General features: G+C 46.2%; 1 protein-coding gene across 1 annotated transcript in view; it reads left to right on the top strand.

Moving 5' to 3' along the window:
- LRP11 (LDL receptor related protein 11) overlaps positions 1–17535 on the top strand; it is a 558518-nt gene extending 540983 nt beyond the window's left edge. The window contains exon 9 of the mRNA XM_069608123.1: positions 17202–17535. Within this exon, the coding sequence (XP_069464224.1) occupies positions 17202–17257 (56 nt within the window). The 3' untranslated portion in view covers positions 17258–17535. The remainder of the gene's footprint in view (positions 1–17201) is intronic.
- Positions 17536–18892: the final 1357 nt, after the last annotated feature.

Genomic DNA, 18892 nt, shown 5'->3' with positions numbered 1-18892 from the left:
ATCGAGGAGGATGAGGACAGAGGGAATGTTGGAGTCAAGGTTGCTGAGCAGATCTTCACGGATGTTTAGGAGAGCAGTTTCTGTGGTTCTGGCAGCTCTGAAGCCAGACTGGTGGTCATGGGGACAGCCAACAGAATTGGAATGAAGGTTAAGCTGAGAGATGGCCAACTTTTCCAGGAGTTTGCCAAGAAAGGGAGTAATGGAAATCGGGCGATAGATAGCTGGACAAGAAGAATCAGCTGTGGGTTTCTTGAGAAGAGGATGCACAAAGGAGTGCTTCATAGGGGAGGGGAAGGATTCAGAGGCAAAGGAGTGGTTACAAAAATCAGCAAGGGCCGGAGCGAGGGTGTCAATGTGGTCCTTGCTGGTTTTAGAGGAACAGGGATGAACCTGTTTTGAAGAGGCTTTCATAGATCGGACTTGTCTAGCAACCTCGTCAGGGGTGAAAAGAGGAAAGGACGAGAAGGATGGTGGGAGGGTGGCTAAAGGAGGGTCAGCAAGCACAGATGGAGAGGGAAGAGGAGGAGTGTGGGTGGAGAGGGTGGACAGGATGTCCTGGGTTTTTGAAATGAAGTGAGAGGCAAGGGCATTGCAAAGAGCCTGGGGGGCAACAGGAGGGGTAGAGACTGCAGCAGGGTGGGCCAGCTCCTTGGAGATTTTAAAGAGTTCGGCCGAGTTGTTAGATGCCGCAGAGACTTCTTGGTGAGGACAGAGAGTCGGTATTGCCTTTGTAGCAGGCGACAGGCCAGTTTGTCAGAGGATGAACAGGAAGTCCTCCATTTCCTCTCCGCTGCCCTACACTTACGTTTAAGTGTAGCTAGGTCAGAGTCATATCAGGAATTGCACTTGGCTTTGGACTTCAAACGGATCCTCACGACAGGGGCAAGAACATCAAGCGTATCAGAAATTGAAGAGTAGAGCAGAGACAGGGCTGTATCAGGAAATATAGAACTCAAAGTCCTCCCACACCTTAGCAAAACATGAGACTGAGCCTGTGGTGTCCTTGAAGATCGCTCTTTCATATGCCAGGTGAGTTTATGCATTTGATTTAAAACTCCATGGGTGAAAACTTTGATAGAGGTAGTTTGATTAGGAGTGGAGAGTGGTCAAGCAAAGTGCAAAGAAGTATTTTCAAACCCTTACATGCTCTTATGACATTCTTCAAGATGAATCATAAATCAATCCTAGACAAGGAGCGGTGAACTGCGAAATAGTACAGCAGTAGTATATAATCTACTCCAGATATCCGAGAGAGTAAATGTGGACTACCATCATTAAGGAGTGTGTGTGGAGTCGTGGAAGATCTGCCTAATGAAATGTCTTTTAATGGTACTTAAATCCCCCCCCAAATCGGAAAAGCAGGCTCAGCAAACTCGTGTAACATTAGGCAAAAACCTGATGGGCCATAATTTAGTGCATATATGTTAACCAAACTCAACGTAACACTATATAGAATGCCATGAACAATGACAACAACCAATAGGACCTATGATTGCCTTGTGCCAGTAAAAGCGCAATAGAATCATAACCCCTCGGGAATGGTATCTATAGCTTAAATGCCATTTTCTCATACCTCAACTTTTAGCAAAGCTACTGTGTCCAGAGTCAGATATGCGAGCCTGCTGCAAAATAGCAAGCAGAACAGGATGACGAGCCAAATAAGGTAATACGTTAATTGCCTTAGTGGAGCGATTCAGCCGCCGTAAATTCCAAGTTATTCCCTCGAGGCCACCAGGTAAAAAGCCATCTTGTAAAGTGGAAGTCATTGTACAGGAGAACATGGCCTAGTGCAAAAGTAATGTCTGTTGCCAAAAGATAATATCATGACAGAGTACATTCATGTATTGTATAGCTCAGTAATTTCCTCATGTGTATAATCATTTAAAAAAATCCCTAGATTTATCCCTGCCCACCCAACCTGGATCATTACCAATATCCAGCAAGTGCTGCCCAACAACAACCCCAACCTCAACAAAACAACAGATGCAATGGCTGTGTGTGATGCGACACATGCAGTGGGGGTACTAGAAGCTAATACAGGGTGCGTACTTTCTACTAAGAAGTTATGTAACCAACCACATGGGGAAACACAATAAGTGTTGCAAGCAGGCCAGAGTGGAGCAAGGTCTATTGGAGGACCTCAACAACCGGAGTCTGTTTTTTTACGTGACAATATATATACACGCATTGGCATCTTCAGGGGTAGTAAGGAAGAGGGCTTTTCCATTATGCAATATATTTAATTTGGCTGGGAGCAAAATACAATACTGGATGGCCTCTATGCCTGATAGATTTCTGAACTTCGTGCCAAACACCTTGTGGGATGGCTGAACTTGTGGGCAGTAGTTGGGAATGATACGATTCCGAGCTCAGTAGCAGAAAATCATCACAATTATCCGTCTTGGAGGTGGGGGCTGGGGGAGGGTCTAGAGTAGAGTGATATGTGTGCTCACTCAACTTAATGCAACTAGAACAAATGTTTTCTAATCAGCTCCAGAAGAAATCACTCCAGGAAGAAGTCCATGTGGTCCGTTTGTTTGGACTCAAACAAAATGCAAATGTTCTGCATTGAGAGGTTTTCATTCTTTTTTGGCTTTGACAACACTTCTTTCCCTTCTTAGGGAGGACACTGAGGTTTCCAGATCCCTCGTTGCTTCCACATTTGCACTCAAGTGTTGTTGTTCCACAGTACTCATCCTATTGCAAAGTTTGTTTGTGTGATGCCTCTACTTACAACTAAAATAGTATGGCTGTGAAGTTATGTATTTTTTTATATTTGTTTTTACAAACGGTACTACCGGTACCCGAAAACAGACAATGGGCCTCATTACGACCCTGGCGGTACGGGGTTAACGGCGCCGTAAAAGATGCCGGCGCCGTTAACCCCGTACCGCCTCATTACGAGGTCCCCTTGCGGGACACGGTAAGCACGCCTGGGAAAACCAGGCGTGCTTACCGGGTCCCGTGAGGGGAAGAGGGAGCAAACAACGGGCCAACTCGTAATCCCTATGGAGGCTGAAATATGAATGGGGAAGGACTGGGTTCGGGTCCTTGGAGGGAGGAATTACGGGGCCTTCTGAACTCGGAATGGCCCGGTAATTCCTCATTCTGTGGACCCGGACGCGATTTCGGCGGCAGCCATGCCGCCAATAGCGGCATGGCTACCGCCAAGGTCGTAATGAGGGCCAATAACTAAATCGATCAGCAACATATATGCTTACACAGTTAATTAACATGGATACATCAAGCAAGACACATAGGGCCGCATCACGAGTTGGGCGGTATCCCAGTGATATTACCGCCGGGATACCGCCCATGCTAATATCGTTACTGCCACCTGGTCCGGCAGATCAAGGATTGGGCGGTAATGGGTATTACCCATTCTGTCCATTGGACCCAAAGGGGCATTTTCGGTGCAATTAGCGCCTGCAAATTCGCCTTTTTCCAGCACATTTAGCCCCAGCTTGGGGGTAAATGCTGCCAGACTCCTGTTTGGGCAGACCGTTAAATGTGGCGCTAATAGCGTTGCCACCACATTTAAGGGCTACTGCCCAACTCGTGATGAGCCCCATAGAATCTAATACATTTCAATTATTTGTGATTTCCCCATTTGTTCCTTATCTTGGCAAATTTATTTGCATGCAATTATCCAAGTCATTTTGCCACTTGGAGATTTTAGGCGATTAATTTTCCCCTCCCCCCCATTGATGGCAATATTACACTTGGCCACAATCAATGCCTTTGAGATTTTTAAAAAAAGCCGGATCGTTGCGGATGGATGGATTGATTCAGGGATTGGGATGTGCACCTTTGAATTGCGAGCCAGAACCTGCAGATTTTCGGGCACAGAACATTGTACGATAGAAGGTACCAAATACAACATGGCAGCGCAAGCAGTTATTGTTCCCGGCTTACAATTTAAACAGCATATCTCTACGAAGGATTTTTAACTGGACCAGCCAGACTCTGGCAGGCATAGCAATTTCCTGTGGTGCCATCAGAGCCTCTTGCCAGTCTTCTGCTTCAATAAGGTCGACGTCTGATCCCCATTTCTGTGGAAGCCTCATCAAGAATAACCTGGTATAGGGTTGGGATTGCATTTTTCAGAAATAATTCTGTATTCAAATTGGCTTCCAGTGGATTCTGATCAGGTGATTAATAGGTTCCATCATCTATAGGTGTCAACCCAAGCCTAGGTGCATGTACGCAAAGCTTAGCATCTGTCACTCAGCAAGCACATCCCCCAATACGACATATTGTTCCGCCACCATGATGTTTCAAATTCTAGTTTCTGGATTTCTGGTAGGTTCACATTGTTCGAGAGGGGCGCTTTCAAGGTGACTATCCCTGGCCATTCCACCACCCTGGTGGTAGCTCTGTTGACCCCAATAACCTGCTGTGATGCCAGTGGCATTCTCCTTATGCCAGTGTTACGGTATATAGTGTCTGAAGGGGATTGTCGCATGACAGCCAGTCGAGTTCTATTTCAACATGAGGATGTGATGGATTGCCATGCAACCATTTATTAGCGACTGCCAATTGGGAGGCCCAATATTATTTCTGGAGATCAGGGATGCCTTTCCTACTTTCGATACCGAGTTCTAAAGGGTGTTTAATGCAATCCTAGGAACTGTCGCATGACCTGCTCAGTTTTGTGAAATTCGCTCTAAGGTATTGCAACTGGGTTTTTGGAAAATATATAAACTCCTAGGGAGAGTCATCATGAACAGAGCTGCCCACCCAACCAAAGTGAGTGGAAGAGCCGCCCAAAACCTGGTATCCACAAGGAATCTATCCGAAATTGGTGTCAGATTACTTTTAAGGAGAGTTTGTATTCTGACATGCTTGGATGCCCAAGTACTTGAACGCGTCTTTGACAACTGTGAATCTGAAGTTTATCGGGAACGCCTCCAGTCCACCCTGGAACAGGAACAATATTGATTTGGCTCAAATGAGACATAGTTCATTATAGTGCGCATAGATTTGTAAAATCTCCATAACTCTGGGGTTGGATCTTCGTGTTACGCCCCCCCCCCCAATACACAATAATAAATCTGCATATAACAACGCTCAGTCCTCTCGCCCTGACGCAATACGAATCCTTTCATAAGGGGGTCTCCCTCTAACCAGATCACCAGTGATTCCATTGCCAGAATAAAAAGCACTGGGAAAGGGGGACGGGGGGGGGGAAACTGGTCATGTTACCCAAAGGTGCGTCCGTTGACCAGAATTGCAGCCATAGGGTGCTCATGTAAAATATCTCCATTTTAGCCAACACTGCCCAGATAAATTCCCACTGGACTGTATCAAACACCTTCTCTTAATCGATCACTATGCCAGTGAGAGGGTCCAGAATGTGCCATGCTCAATCCATGGCAATGTGAAGTGTACATACTTTCATACGGGTAGTGCTGTTCGATAGAAAGCCATTCTGGTCAGGGCAGATCAATGAAGGCAAAACATTCAACAGTCTCTGAGCAAGGATTTGGGCCAACCCTTTGGTTTCGATGTTAATAAGTGATATTGGCCTATAAGAGGCACAATGCTCCATTGGTTTGTCTTTTTTTGGGAGGACAAGAATATTACCCCGGCGTCAATCAGAGTGGGAGGGTCCTCCTCCTTTGGCTGCTTCACTGGAAAGCATAGTCTTTTCCCCACAACTCCACAGAGAATCCATTGGCCACTGGGGATTGACCAATCTGCAGTACATTATTGTTGCTGCCACTTCGTCCTCTGTAATGTCGGATTCTGGGATACATTTCTGGCCTTCTGTGATGCTAGGATTGGAAAGCCCATCTAGGAAGTCTTCATATTGTGGTTCGATTCGGTCCACGGGCACCCCATACAGATTTGCATAATAATACCCATGCGCTGACTAATGGTAAATGGGCTGGGAAAACTTTTGCAACTGTGACTGGGTATGTTTTTAGTGCCCAGCCAGACCCAGTTCCCAACTCTGCACTTATAAACTAGCCAGGGATGTTTTATCTCAGGAGTTGTGACCAGCAAGAAGAAATTATGTAAACCACAGGAAATGAAAACTGGGACTGCTGCATTTTGCCTGCATTTTCTTATAGCATAATCATGTTATGTTATAAGACAATGCAGCCATCCAGAGTAGGTCCAACCAGGAATTCGATTGGGCACCTATAAAGCACTGTGTTCCATGGCCTGACTGGCCTTTTAACATCTGCCTATCTGTCTGCAGATAGAAACTGATGGATAGCCTGTGGGCCACACCATTCTTGAGACAGAAGACATGCCAAAGAAATAGGCAGGTGAGTTGGGTCCCCTGTCAGAGATCACATACTTAGGGCCACATTTCGAGGGTGCCAGAGCCAGCCATAAAGACCCATGGAGGAAGCGGTGGACTGAAAACTGCTCATCACATTCACCCTGCAAGAGGTTTTCCTAGTCGAGTAGGTACATTGTTCCCCGCCTGCTATTTGGGGGTGGAATTGAAAACAGGAGGAGGGGTGGAGGGCATGCCTGATCAGCCCACATGTCCTCAATTACAGGAACCGCAATGCCATCCTTCCTTCAGCAAGATAGAAAGGAGAACTTGCCTTGGCAACTACAAGATGGGCATATACAGATCTATAGTAGCAGTGCAATATGCCAGCAAATAACTTTCAGCTGTCAAGGTAGTTTTACGAGAAAGGAACCTACTTTATAGCATGCTGTCTCCTGCCAAGCTGCAAGTGGTGGTGTAGAACCATGGCAATTTCTGTACAGATTCGGCAGAAGGCAGCAATGCTTTGTGTGGAAGGACTAGAACGCCTGGGACAGACGCCATCTTCTTCCCTGGCCTCGAACACAAAGTCTCTGGTCGGATGCCAGGTGGTAATGGGGCTCCCCTGACCACTGAACAATATTGGTGGCTGAGACACTCCTGGAACCATTATGCAGCTGATGGCATCTTTTCAGAAGCTCCTCCCGTTCCCTGCATGCCTTGATTTCTATGAAATTCCGCATGGTGGATTGTCTGCCTGCCGCCAACCCTCCCTGATATCATATTGTCGTTGGGTAACTGACAATTGGTGCAGGTATGGGTATTGATCCTGCAGAGGGGGAAGTGGGAGCTCTAAGTCAGGCTGGTAGATCTGCATACCAAGGACTGGGTGGGATGTAATTCTCATGTTGGCGCTTATATAACATACAGGACTATGCATGCCAGTCAAGGGCATTACAATTAACGATGGGCATGCTATGAGAACCCTTAGGGCATGCCTATGCCAGGGGTAAACATGGAGTCACTGGGACAGGTTGTTTACATAAACCCCTTCCCCTGCCGGACACTGGAAGCATATTTACACACTCCTGATATACCCGGGGGTGGGGGGGCAGGTATGCACTCTACAGCTTTGGCAACACTCAATGCATGTGCATAGTGGATGGTGTCACAGTTTTTGAAACTGCGGTGCCCCAGAGTGGCCCCATGTAGCTGTGATGAAGGAGCCTTGTTGCACTCTACAGGTCACTGGGTGTTTTTGCAATTGGCAGGTTCCCATCTGTACAAACTGGTGTCTGTTGATGAGATAAGCGCCAAACCATCGACAGACTGAAGCGTCAGATCCCACACAAGAGGACAGGGTGTTAGGCAGAACCACATGCAGTACACTTGGGGAACACTACATGCAATTAAGACTACAAGTGTCAGTACAATTTCACCATTGGTACAAGCCTGTACTACACAGTAATGTGGTAGCAGTGGCTGAGCAGCCAGACCTATCTCAAGAGTTGAGTGAGCAGTAGAACAAGTTACACAAAGGGCCAACAAATACAGTGATTCAAACAAACACTTACTCAAGGTTTCTTGGTAAAAGAATATACATTTATTTACACAGCCAGTTTGAAAACATTGCACTAGCAAGAGCAGCTAAATATCATATACTAATATACTACAAATACACAATCAATAAGTTACTGAACAAGTTCAGCTCCCCTGAAGTGGGAGCAAAATGGCACTTCAGATACTTAAAAGGGCTTAAAAGACAAGGTTATAAGAATCAACAGCACAAATACTTTCATAGGCAGGGCAAAAGTTTTCAGTAAACTACAAACAGCAATTCAGTTCATAGGCCTGGGCCAAAGTCAATGGTTCAGAGTCTTTGTATAGGATAGCACAGTTCTGGTAGAAAAACAGTTAAGTCTTTGCCACGGATCTTAGAAGAATTTGGTCAGACGAAAAGTTAGACGGATGTTTAGGGACGGACAAGCCTTCGAAGTTGGGAAAGTTTCACAAACTTTCACCGTGGCCGAATAGATTTCCGGACCGCGTTTGCACAGTACCTTTAAAGTGAAGAAGAGCTGTAGCTGAGGCAGTTGTTCCTGGCAGTTTGAGCAGATCTTGCTATTCCCGAGCTTCAGTCGTGGGGATGAGAAGGACGATGTCGGGAGGTTCCTGCACTGCCCAGGGAAGAGGCCACAAGCTTGGCAAAACATTGGTTTATGGTGTGAGTGCTTTAAAGACCACCAGCTGGTTTCCTTCCTCCTGGCTATCCGGTTTTCAACAACACTCTGAAGAAAATTCAACCAGGATGGGGACGGTGTCCAGGTGGCTTGCGAGTTGGTTATTCCCACCAAACTCAAGGGAAGAAGTTAACCTTGAAGGGCTTCTCCGTCAATGGAGTTTCAGGCAATTCGGACCTTCAGCAGGGGTTCACCGGTTGCCCAGGAGTTGCAGCAGTCCTCTTCCTTCAGCTGAAGAAAATTCGACCAGGATGGGGACGGTGTCCAGGTGGCTTGCGAGTTGGTTATTCCCACCAAACTCAAGGGAAGAAGTTAACCTTGAAGGGCTTCTCCGTCAATGGAGTTTCAGGCAATTCGGACCTTCAGCAGGGGTTCACCGGTTGTCCAGGAGTTGCAGCAGTCCTCTTCCTTCAGCTCGTCTTCGGTTCTTTCGTTCCAGTGGTCGACTCTGCTTTCCAAGTCCCAGAGAGCTGCTTTTAAACAGTTTCCCCCCCATTCACTCCAGCCTGGCTGTCAATCACACAGCAGGGTGGCTGTGCTTACCGGACAGCCAGCCGGCCAATCACGCCAGAGTTCATTCAGGTATCCTAGGAGACTAAGCACAGGGAGTTTCGGGCACCTCCCTCACATCCTGTCCACCCCAGACACTAAGGCGCCAGAGGAGGGCTTCAGCACTGAAGCCCGCAAAAGGCCAACGAACAAAGGGACCAAACCTGGTTTGGCGCGCAGAGACAAACAAGAAGGACCTTTCCTAAAAGAAATGGTGAAAAAAGTTGACCGGAGTCCGTTTTTACAGAAAGGTCTTGAACGACATATTGAAAAACATGGCAGACCCAATTTTTACCTACCGTTGTTCGCGGTCGGGAGAAATCATGGTAGTTTGATCTACACCACTGCCACAAGTCATTTCAAGTAGGAAAGGGTAACCTTTGACTGCTACATGCGATGCTAGGCAACCCCTCTAGCACTCTATAGGAAGATAGTGTGTGCTGGGTCTGTCATTTAAAGATACTAGTAAAGTAAATTTAATTTTTACATGCTCTGGGAGACAGTAGTCCGTCCCAGAGAAGGTATTTAAACCTTGGGAAGTCTGAAAGACATCCCTGTGCCACTGCACTGAAGGTGCTGTGTGACACCCAGAAAAAGATGATGCCTATGGAGTTCTTTTAAAACTCCATAACCAAATAACACAAAAGTAAAACGCACATCAAAATACATGGAAGAGTGGGAAAAAAAGGCTCACACTCTTCCCAGGTAATAAATAAAATCCTAGAAATCCAGCAAAGTTGCTGGAGGTCTCCAAAGGTAAGGGAAATTAGTACATTCTTGAGAATTTTCCCTAACAAAGGGGTAAACATGGAGTCACTGGGACAGGTTGGTTACATAAACCCCTTCCCCTGCCGGACACTGGAAGCATATTTCCATACTCCTGATACACCCGGGGGTGGGGGAAGGTATGCACTCTACAGCGTTGGCAACACTCAATGCATGTGCATAGTGGTTGGTGTCACAGTTTTTGAAACTGTGGTGCCCCAGAGTGGCCCCATGTAGCCGTTAGGAAGGATGAAGGAGCCTTGTTGCACTCTACAGGTCACTGGCTGTTGTTGTATTTGGCAGGTTCCCATCTGTACAAACTCATGTCTGTTGATGAGATAAGCACCGAACCATCAAAAGACTGAAGCATCAGATCCCACGCACATGGTTGACTGTGTTGAATGCAGCAGAGAGGTTAAGCAGGACCACAAGACATGGGTCTCATTATTCCATGCAGAGTACCTCGTCAATGACTTGGATGATGTTGGTGCATCTGGGTTGGAAGACAGACTGCTATTCGTGAATTAGGCTCTGTTGGATGATCTTTTCATGTAGTTGGAGCTTGATGGGGGCGGTAATTTGTTCGGTTGTCAGATCAAGTGAGTGCTGCTTTAGTAGTGGTTGGATTTGGACAGTTTTCAATGCATTGGGAAAGATGCCTTGCATGAGTGAGGCATTGATAGTGTAGTGAGAGCCTTTCCTGTGATGCTCTTACTCCTCGGATGGAGGGCTGGGATGGCATGGTCTTTGTAAGATGTGGTGTTGTAGCCTTTGTGCCATACCATGCTTGGCACGTTCCTCTATAGTGTCTATTCTTATGGTTTGGGGATTGGACAGTTGAAGGACTTTGGTTAGAAGTGCTGAATGCTGCCACAGTGTCTGCCGACTGTTCACGGTCTTACCTACCCGATCCACTGGTTGTGCCTAAATGAATCATTTTGGCTCCCCGCCAAAACCTACACGGTCGGCAATGTAGGTTGTTGGCCGTATACACCTAGAAGAAGCCTTTGCAATTGAGCAGCAGCAGAGGGATTGAGGTGACTGAGCACCAGTTGGAAACCCTCTGGAGCTCTGCGCAGACCACATATTAGCGTTATTCGGACCATGTGCCAAGGCAGCACCTGCTCTGGGATGGGGGTATTCCTGATGATGGCACGGCAGGACCAACTCTAAGAGTTCACTCAACCCAACACTGTTAAACACAGTAAGTGCTTTGGTACCTTTGTGGGTAAAGCGAGATGACAATGCAAGCAATGGCAGGTGGAGCAATTTGAAGCCTCAACAGTTGCAAGGTTGATGTATTAATAGCAACCAGTCTCTAATGGGGAGAATAGCAGAGTGAGTGAAGGGGCCTTAATCATGGAGACTGAGAAAGAATGGGGGTCTGCACAGAGATTAATTGCACACTGAGCCCAGTGACAGAACAAGTAGCGGTTGTATAAGGGTCCAAACCAGTTATCCCACAGGAGTGAAGGGTGGGTCTTGGGCCTTATAAACCTCATCCACTGCACCTTGTCGGGTTGTGAAGGACAGAGTCAGTGTAATTAAATATCAAATTAGCACCCAGTATGCAGAACCTAGACCCACTTACTATGTAGGACTGGAAGGATCTATTTAAGCACCTATTCAAATTCTATTTTGTAGCCTCCAGGGGTGAACGATTCAAGCACAAATTCTCAACATTGATGTACAACTTAGGGACGGGGCAGTTTGCATCATAAATTAACTGCCAGATTTGGAGTTCACAGTTGAAGGAGCAGAATGCACAGGGGGCAAGGGGTTATAACGTCTAGGTCATGCACAAGTTAGAGCCCCATTTCGAAAAGAAATAAACATTGTGTTGGAACAATAAGCTTTTTTTCAGGGATCAACTCCATGGACATGGTTGTTGGGGACTTGCGTGGGGTACTAGCCATGTGTGAATTCACTAGCACAGAAGATGATTACATGTGCGATCAACTTCTGATGCACACATCCAACCCTAAAATACAGTTGCAACTATGGCAAGCCAGGAAAGCATCACTGAAGGAGGCTTTAATAATGCCCAGGGGCATGGAAAGAACATTTAAGTGTTTCAAACAAGTTAATGCCAAACAAGGGAAGAGTATGAATGTAGTGCATGATCCTAGTGTGGAGGTTGGGGAAGAGACTGTGCCCGGTCATGAAAGGGGAAAACCCCAATGCCTACAAGCTTGAGTTAATCATATCTGAAGGAACCGGGTAGTGTACGTGTCTGATGTGGGTTTGAGGGCCACCTCGCCAATACCAATAAGGGCCCTGTGTTGAGGACAACATGCTGCAGATGTGATCTATTGCACTGCCAGGGTAATGAGTATTCTTCTACTGTGGTTGAAGGTGTTAGCTGTTCTTCTAAATAATATTACTTCTGAGACCACTGGGCCTTCACAATTTCTGCGGCAGTATCATGTGCAGTCTTGGATTAAAGACAAAGAAACTGGGCCTCATTACGAGTTTGGCGGAAACCGAGCCGGAAAAAATGGCAGGTTACCGCCAGACTCGTATTACCATTCCACCTCCGTGATTCCCGGAATTACCGGGGCATTACAACCCCAGTGACCCGGGAATTCCGGAGGCGGAATTGTGTAAGTCCCCATTCCCATGGAGTCCCATAGGACGGAGCCAGTATTTCCATTCCCACCTGTAGGCGGGTGGTGTTAAATCCTCCAGGTCAGACCTGGCGGGAGCGACACCTCCCGCCTGCAGGACTCTTAATCAGCCGGTCCATAAAGAACAGTGGTGGCGGTTTTACCACCACCGTTCTTTCCGGACCGGCAGGGTCGTAATGAGGACCACAGAATCCTAAAAGGGAAGGTGCCTATTTTGCAGTCAGTGGAGGGGGTCTACCATTGGTTAGGACATTACTAGTGTCCAGTACTGGCCAGTGTCCCACAGACACACAATGAAGCCGCTGCAGACACTTTGGAGGTCTTTGGCCATACTCCAGGCAAAGAAGCCCCACACCACATGGCCTAAGGCCATGACCAGTGGCCCATGACCTGCTATAGCCACTGGAGTTGGCTGGAGGCCAGGCTCACCGGCTACTTTGGATGGCATGTACATTGCTGAAGACCACCTCCCGAGGGAAGTGACCTCAACAATGGCACAGATTTAAACACACACATCAGGAAGAAACAACAAAAGCAATTGAACGATTTTGCCTCAGAGGAGACAAATCCAAACGTCAGAAGAGAAAAAGATGGTGAGAAATCTACTCTAAATAAATAAACCTACTTCTCATGACAAGCCACAAGCCTTCAGGAGGATGACCCCCTTTTAATGGATCATTCAGTCCATCAATCTTTCACAGACACTGGCATTGTCTTCAATAAATGTGGAAGCGGCAGATTTATATGCACCAACAACCCCTTGCCAGAAGTCCAATACAACCGGAGAACTTAACAATGGGGATAGATATCCCAAAATATTAGCAATTCCAGGATCCACTCATTGAACACACTTGCCAAAGAAGGCAACTCATCCTCCTGCTCATCTACCATGTCCCCCAGATCTCTGAAGTTCAAGAGTTAGAGAGGGGGGAATCAGGGGTGGTAGGGGTAAAGAAGGGGCCAGAGGAGGCAGGGATGCTAACAGTAGCCCTAGTAACAATAGAGGCTGTAGTATCAGAGGAGAAAAGTTGGGATCCAGTGGCAGCACCCCGATAAGGTTGGCACCCCCAACGGGATCAGTGGTATGACGCTCTTCACAGTCAAAAGTCGAAGAAGCCAGTGAGACCACCAGAGGTGTTGGCCGAGTCTGACCGGGCATTTGAGGAGTTGAAGATAGCAATGTGCACAGCTCCAGTGTTAGGGATCCCAGTCTAGCAAGACAAATTTGACTTTCTCACACTCCAACGTAGTAGCAATGACTGCAGTACTGCCCCAGAAGACAACCATGGGTCACAAGACCGTTTTTTACAGCAGAAAACTAGACCCAGTAATGAGAGGTCACTACTCTTGCTAGCAGGCGCTAGCTGCTGCTGAATTTGCAGTGGAAAAATCTGCAAGCATTACCATGGGACACAGCACCACTCGTTTTGTGGAACATGATCTCTTCTCAATACTAGAACGACCCAAAAGTACTCAGACTACTCAGAGGGCTTCAGGATATGAGGTGATACTATCAAATCCAGCCATCAATGTAGTAAGATGCCGACTGGTGAAACCCGGTGACATTCGTTGCCAAGCCCATAGAGGTGGGAGATTATGTACACGACTGCATTACAAATATAGAAAGCTACGATGACATCCCAAGAGTGAGAGAGAATCTACTTAAGGGGGGGGAGAAGTAATTTACATTGATGGTTCTTCAACTATATACCAGACCACAGGAGAGAGAGATACTGAGACGGCAGTATGAGAATAAATTGAGAATTGGACAAGCAAGGTGTTAGTAAGCGCACACTTACGTCACATTTTTCAGCACAAGCCGCAGAGCTAATAGCTCTAATACTGGAACAAAGAACAACGAAGTGACAGTATATTCTGATTCAGCCTACTTGACATCTACAGTCCATTCTGTACTGCCACTTTGACTAAGGAGGGGCTTCAGACGTGCTGATGGGTTGCCGGTGCAGCACATGCTCTTATCGGGCAGACTGATAGATGCGCTCCAATTGCCAAGAAGAACAGTAGTCGCAATATGCCAGGTCCACACTAGGGGGGAGGATGCCATCTACAGGGACAAAGAGGAAGCAGATGCAAAATGTGCAGCGTATTTTGAAGACATCTTAGATATGGACACCCCATCTCAGGTGCGTAATTATGTATGACCAATGGTACTGAAGGAGGGCTATAACACTACCGGTGAGACAAATAATGGAATTACAGGGAAGTACACCAAGGGAGAAGGAATTATAGGTAAAAATTAAGTGTTTTATATCATCATCAGATGACCTATGGTAGCAAGAAAGCACGGGTATGGGTGTAATGCCCTTATCGTTGTTACACATGGCACTGACACAACTACACCATCCTACTCATATGGGGAAGGATGTACTTGCTGCTCACATTGGAGAAGATTGGTTCTGTCCCAACCTGGCAGAGCACACTGCAGAATTTATGACTAACTGCCTTGTCTGCAGGTAATTTACAGCAGGCCATACCCTAAGGGTAGTGAGAGGACTCATACCTCGTAGATATGCTCCAAGTATGTCAGGGCTACCGCTACATGATAGTGGTTGTATGCCTGTTCCACCTATGGGGCAAAGCTGGTCCCTGTTACCATCCGGATGCCCTTTGGGGGACAAAATTCCTGGTTAGAGACATTTTCTCAAGGTGGGAGATATGTGAGGTACTACGGTCTGACATAGGCCATCACTTCGCCAATGAGATGTTCCTTCACATTACTGCTTTGCTAGGAACTCAACACAAATTCTCCCGTGCATACCACCCACAAGCCAACACAATATCCAAGCCTCTGAACGGGCTGCTCAAGTGCATTGCCAAGATAAAAGTAACCTTAAATAAAAGTTGGCTCTATTGTCTGCCTTTAGCATTATTCGCATTGCGCAACAAACCTGGGTCTGACCACCACTTAACCCCACACAAGCTGGTAACCGCGAGGTGCGTCATGCCCAGACAAATCTACCTTGGGGGCTGTGGATCACTATGCCCCCCCTTGCTCTTCTATCTCAGGGCCTTTGTGCACTGTGTTACTCCCAAGTTACTATACTATGGACACACTAACATAAGCTATTACCATAACCATAAGAATAGACACAAAACAAAATAAAATGCACAATGGACACAAAATGAAAACACACAAGTCAGTTTCAATTATTCACGTATTCATGCACAGCAATGCATGATACAAACACTACAATAATTCAAATCTTGAATTTGCACCTTTATGCTTTTGGTGCAAATCTACAATGCAATAACTATAAGCCTTACAGGCTTCTAATGCAAGCAATCTAATAGCAACTCTAATCCACACCATTCATCTCCAATCCACACCATACTTCACACTCTCTCTCTAAAACAATCCCTGTCTAATTACCCCATCTATCATGTCAGCCAAAGCTCTGGTTGAGTGTCTGTCTTAATTCCCCATGCACTTGTCTTATTCTCAATACTCCCCTCTTGTCCTGTTTCTCCTCTCCAGTTAACTCTGCAACCAGCCAGTCAGTCAGGGACCGGCCTCTCAGTGATCTCTCTCTGCCAGTCTCCCTCGCCAGATAGATCTGATCAGAATGGTTCTGCAATGCTTCCTCTCTGAGTCATCCAAACGTCTTTCCTATGCCACCGCCAAACATCTCTCTTCCATCTCAGAGAGCAGCTCCATCCAAAACTCCATCTAGCACTCCATCTCCAACTACATCTCAGAACTAGATCCCCAACTACATCTCCCAAAGCCTCACATCTCATTATACTATTCAATGACGTACATACATATCCATGGTTACATGTCTCTCTAAGTTAAATGCCTCTCTGTCTATCTGTCAGCATTTCTCAATCTGAGCAGTGCCTAAAAGTCTGTGATGCATGTCTTGTACTTTTCAATTACTGCGTGTTCTGTCATCGTGACATTTCTACATCATATCTATGCCATGGCCACCTTCTGTCTGCGTTCACCATCCTACCAACTCCTCATATTTCTCCATTCAAACCATTGAAATCCCTCTCTTCTGCATGTCTCTGTGTGCAAAGCTCCTCGCTTTCTGGCCCCCACCATCTCTGTCTGCAAACACCAGACATGCAGATAATACCATGCCCTTCTCCGCTCTCTACTAAAACAAAGGCGACCTCTTATCTCTGTGTGCTAAGAAACTGTTTACGCAATCCAATCTTTCACTGCAACTCATAACATCTTTCGCAGTCCGTGGCGCTCCTCTTCTGTCTCAATGGAATGGCTTCAAAATGCCATAGGCCTCATGCTTTCTATTCTCGAATGTAGTGCCTAACGCATTAACTCATACCAAGCACTATCTATAATGAAGACTCAATGCATACTCATGCGTGTCTCTCTACAATGCATACATAATACATAACATATCTACATGTGTCTACATGTCTCTACAAACATAACATGTGTCTCTACATGGCACTTCAAATATAACAGGCCTCATTCTATAGCAAATACAAATGCATACAAAGTGGCAGAATATTGTGGATAGTCTAATATCTCTACTTCATGTCACTACTAATCAGAATGAATGATGGATAACTGGATCCCTAAATGAGTAATGATTCTCTAATAATGGATAATGATTCTCTAATGATAACAAACCAGGCTTCTCCATACAATATGGTTTTACAGGTGCATGCAACGTCCCCCGGCTCCTCCCACTAGGGCTTTGAAAGATGCAGAAACAGTGTCTAATATATTGGGACAGGAAATGTATAATTACACCGCTGTCTTGACAGCTAGTGCCTCTTATTTCTCGCAAACTGCAGGCACGACGGGAGAGACCCAAAGGAAAGGAAGGCGGCAACGAGACAGAATTGGATGAAGAACGACTCAACTTTACCCTGGGGTACTGTACTACTCCGGGACTTCACCAGGAGCTGGTTCAAGCACAGATTCACGGGTACACATGAAATCGAGGAAGTAACAGATAAAGGGCAAGAAGGCCTGGAATGTCCTCAGTGACATTAAGCCCCGTCAAGTAGCAGCCTCTCCCAGCAACAACAGCAAAAGGGCCAACATCCCGCAAGAAGAAAAACCGGATCGACAAGGAACATTACAGCCCAGCAGAGGCCAGCTATGATTACTCGTTCCCGAGTGAGATGGGTAGGGAAAGAGCTTCATAGACATCCAGTGTGAGGATACACTCTTTGTTTATTGTTTTCCTTTTAGCACACAGACAGGATTGAGCATGCTTCCCAAAGACCCTCATCTCACGACCTTTCAAGGCCAATTTGTCCATTTCGTTAGGAGGTGCAACCATGTAAGAAGGCCCTCTCCCAGTTTATTCTTTTGTATTTTCCTGGCCCATTTCTCCCAAACATACACACAACTTCATCGAAGAAGGCCCTCAGTGATTGAAGTTCTTTGTGACCCTAGAATACGCATTGTGTGGGAACAATTACACCTTATTGCAGTAGAACAACATCGCGACCGCAGGGCTTAAACTAATATTTGCTAACACCATAATAACGCATTTCTAACATATTGCAGGCGGTTCCTTAATTTCTGCTGAGCTACACAAGGTTCTGCGGCGGAGTAAGTGATGAATGCTTTTATTAAAAGTGTGATAATGATGACTTGTCTTTTTTCGCTTGGCGTATTTGCCTTCTTTTTTTGGTGAATGTCTCTCATAGAAAACAAAGCTGTGACCCCTACTAACATAACCACAATTCCGGCAGATGTGGCAATCATGTCAGGTTGGGAGGTAAGTACTGCCAGACAAGTAAGGAGAGTTACACGCAGTGTTGATGTAGACGTAGAAGCGGTTGATTCCCATCTTACTGATACTGTTAGAATATTCAACAACATGTGGTACATGCACATGACTAAAGTAGGTAAACAGACCACTGGAGAGAGCTGCTAGGAATGCTCTCTCATCTCCTATGCATGAGTGCCTCCAGAACGTTTGTGGCAACTGAAATACCAACAGCAAGAGCACAGTGCCTTATGTACCTATCAATGTGTACCACCAGAGGAAGATTCCAAGGGAAAACGGCAACCTTGAGATGGATGTCCAAGACAACTTTTCCCTCTGAAGATAGCTATATAATAACACTAGACATGGACAGTTATTGGAAAAAGAGCTAAGCTATACAATATATCACCGACGGCCCGCAGAAAGGAGAGACGAAACAAATAATATTGAAAGAATTGCTTTGCCCCAAGAAAGGACCAGCAGAAATAGGTGGAGTACCAGGATGCTGGGAAAGACCACAAATTGTTGTATATGGCCAAGTATGCACAACCGAAGGATGGAAAGAAGGAGTGGCAGGGAGCAGAACACATACGCTTTTAACAGTTCCAGTTCACACAGTGCAAGAAGAGAATGACAAATGCCTAAAGGAATGGGAAGCAAGTGCAAAGCTACTAACGTGGGTAGACAATGAGGCTGGGCCCATGCCCATAGTGCCACTGAAAGGAGCAGCATAACGTTTCCAGAAAGACAGAGCAGTTAAAG

The sequence above is a fragment of the Ambystoma mexicanum genome, chromosome 4q (assembly GCF_040938575.1).
Source record: "Ambystoma mexicanum isolate Mex_15411 chromosome 4q, UKY_AmexF1_1, whole genome shotgun sequence".
Taxonomy (NCBI): Eukaryota; Metazoa; Chordata; class Amphibia; order Caudata; family Ambystomatidae; genus Ambystoma; species Ambystoma mexicanum.
This window is presented reverse-complemented; position numbering and strand designations above follow the sequence as displayed.